General features: G+C 54.1%; 1 protein-coding gene across 1 annotated transcript in view; it reads right to left on the reverse strand.

Moving 5' to 3' along the window:
• Positions 1-219, reverse strand: part of GFI1 (growth factor independent 1 transcription repressor) — a 14,619-nt gene extending 14,400 nt beyond the window's left edge. Inside the window, exon 1 of the mRNA XM_010006757.1 lies at positions 117-219. Within this exon, the coding sequence (XP_010005059.1) occupies positions 117-219 (103 nt within the window). The remainder of the gene's footprint in view (positions 1-116) is intronic.
• Between the last annotated feature and the right edge of the window lie 1,275 nt (positions 220-1,494).

Consider the following 1,494-nt stretch of genomic DNA (forward strand, 5'->3'; position numbering starts at 1 on the left):
CAGGCAGCGCTCCGCACCCACCGCACCTGCGGGGAGCCCCGCGCGGCGCAGCCAGCAAGCCTGCTCCTTTCTGCAGAGAGGAAAAGGCTTGCTTTGCTTTACACACACCCACTGACCCCAAATCGCAGTTTTCCATGTGTAGCCTCGGATTCCCGATGTAGTCAGGAAACCTGGCTCGCGTATCTCCCAGACGTTCTTCTGGGCTTCGCTCTCAGGCATCTCTGGCCATCAGGAACTTAGTTTCGATGGCTGAGAGGCCATCGGGTGTACGGCTTTGCAATGAGCGAATCAAGGCTTAACACCGTTTCCCGTTCAGAAACGACAAAGGCTGAAGTGGGACAAAGCAGGAGCAAACTTCTGCCTCCCTCACGCCCAGGAGCATGGTGGCTTTGCGAACAGGTTCTTTTTTTCACCGCCACATTAATAGAAAAATCCGTCACTTGGTGCCTGTGAGCCCGTGTGGAACGGAGGATCAACCGGAGCTCCCACAACCTAGCTTAGCAAGGATACACCACTACGAGAAAAACTGTCCAACACTTCTCGTGGTGCTGTAGTAGTGACACAAAAGGAAGTTGAAGAACACGACTGACACATCGCCCTTAACACCTTCGTTATTGCCGGAAAGTTCCTGGCGCTGGGCGCAGCAGTTTTGCTTACGGCATCTGTGTAGCGCGGTCTCCTTGCTGCACCTTTGGTTGATTACTGTGAAAACCATTCACGCCGCGAGCTTCAAAAATAAATGCTGGAATCAGTAGAAATAACCAGATTAGAAAAACTCGGTGATATGTATGCGTCGTTGTTGACTCACTGTGACTTTCTGCAACACAATCTTTCTCGTTTACCTCGAAAATGGGATAATAAACTATCAGCCTTTCCATTACCTTGCTAAACGCCGCTTCGGCTGCGGGTAACGAAAGCGGCAGAAAACATTACTGTGAATTACTATTAGCGCCCATGAGCAATTCTGACCTGCTTGCAAAAAAATACGTGCTTGTCTGTATGACATCCAAGTTCAAAATGCCCACAGGTGCCTTTGCACGATTCAAAGCACGTCGATTTCCGTGCGGAAGAAGCCGAGGGGCAGAGCCCGCCCGGGGCAGGCACCGCGCCAAGCCCCGCTGTGCTCAGCCCACCTGCACACCGCGCTTTCTCACCTACTGTTCCGTCACCCGTTTGAAAGCCTTCAGCAAAAATAAAGAAATCAACCGAGTGAATCAAGTGACTGCTTAATTCAGAGCACAAGCCCCTCGTGTGAGGGTGGACGCTGCAGAGGAGCGGGAACAGACACCCGGCTCCCGGGGCGCCAGCTTGCTCAGAGGGCTAGGGGACAAAGCGCACGAACACTGCTTTGCTTCGTGGTCTGCAAAGCCACCTCGTGCCTGAAACGCACCCTGCGCTCCCAGCTTTTCCTCGGGACGCAGGATTTGCTTTACGCCCCGGTGCGGACGGAGCCAGCGGAACGCTGGCGTTGCCCGCCGGGCCGTGCCGAGGACG

The sequence above is a fragment of the Chaetura pelagica genome, unplaced genomic scaffold (genome assembly GCF_000747805.2).
Source record: "Chaetura pelagica isolate M959 unplaced genomic scaffold, ChaPel_1.0 scaffold69, whole genome shotgun sequence".
Classification (NCBI taxonomy): domain Eukaryota; kingdom Metazoa; phylum Chordata; class Aves; order Apodiformes; family Apodidae; genus Chaetura; species Chaetura pelagica.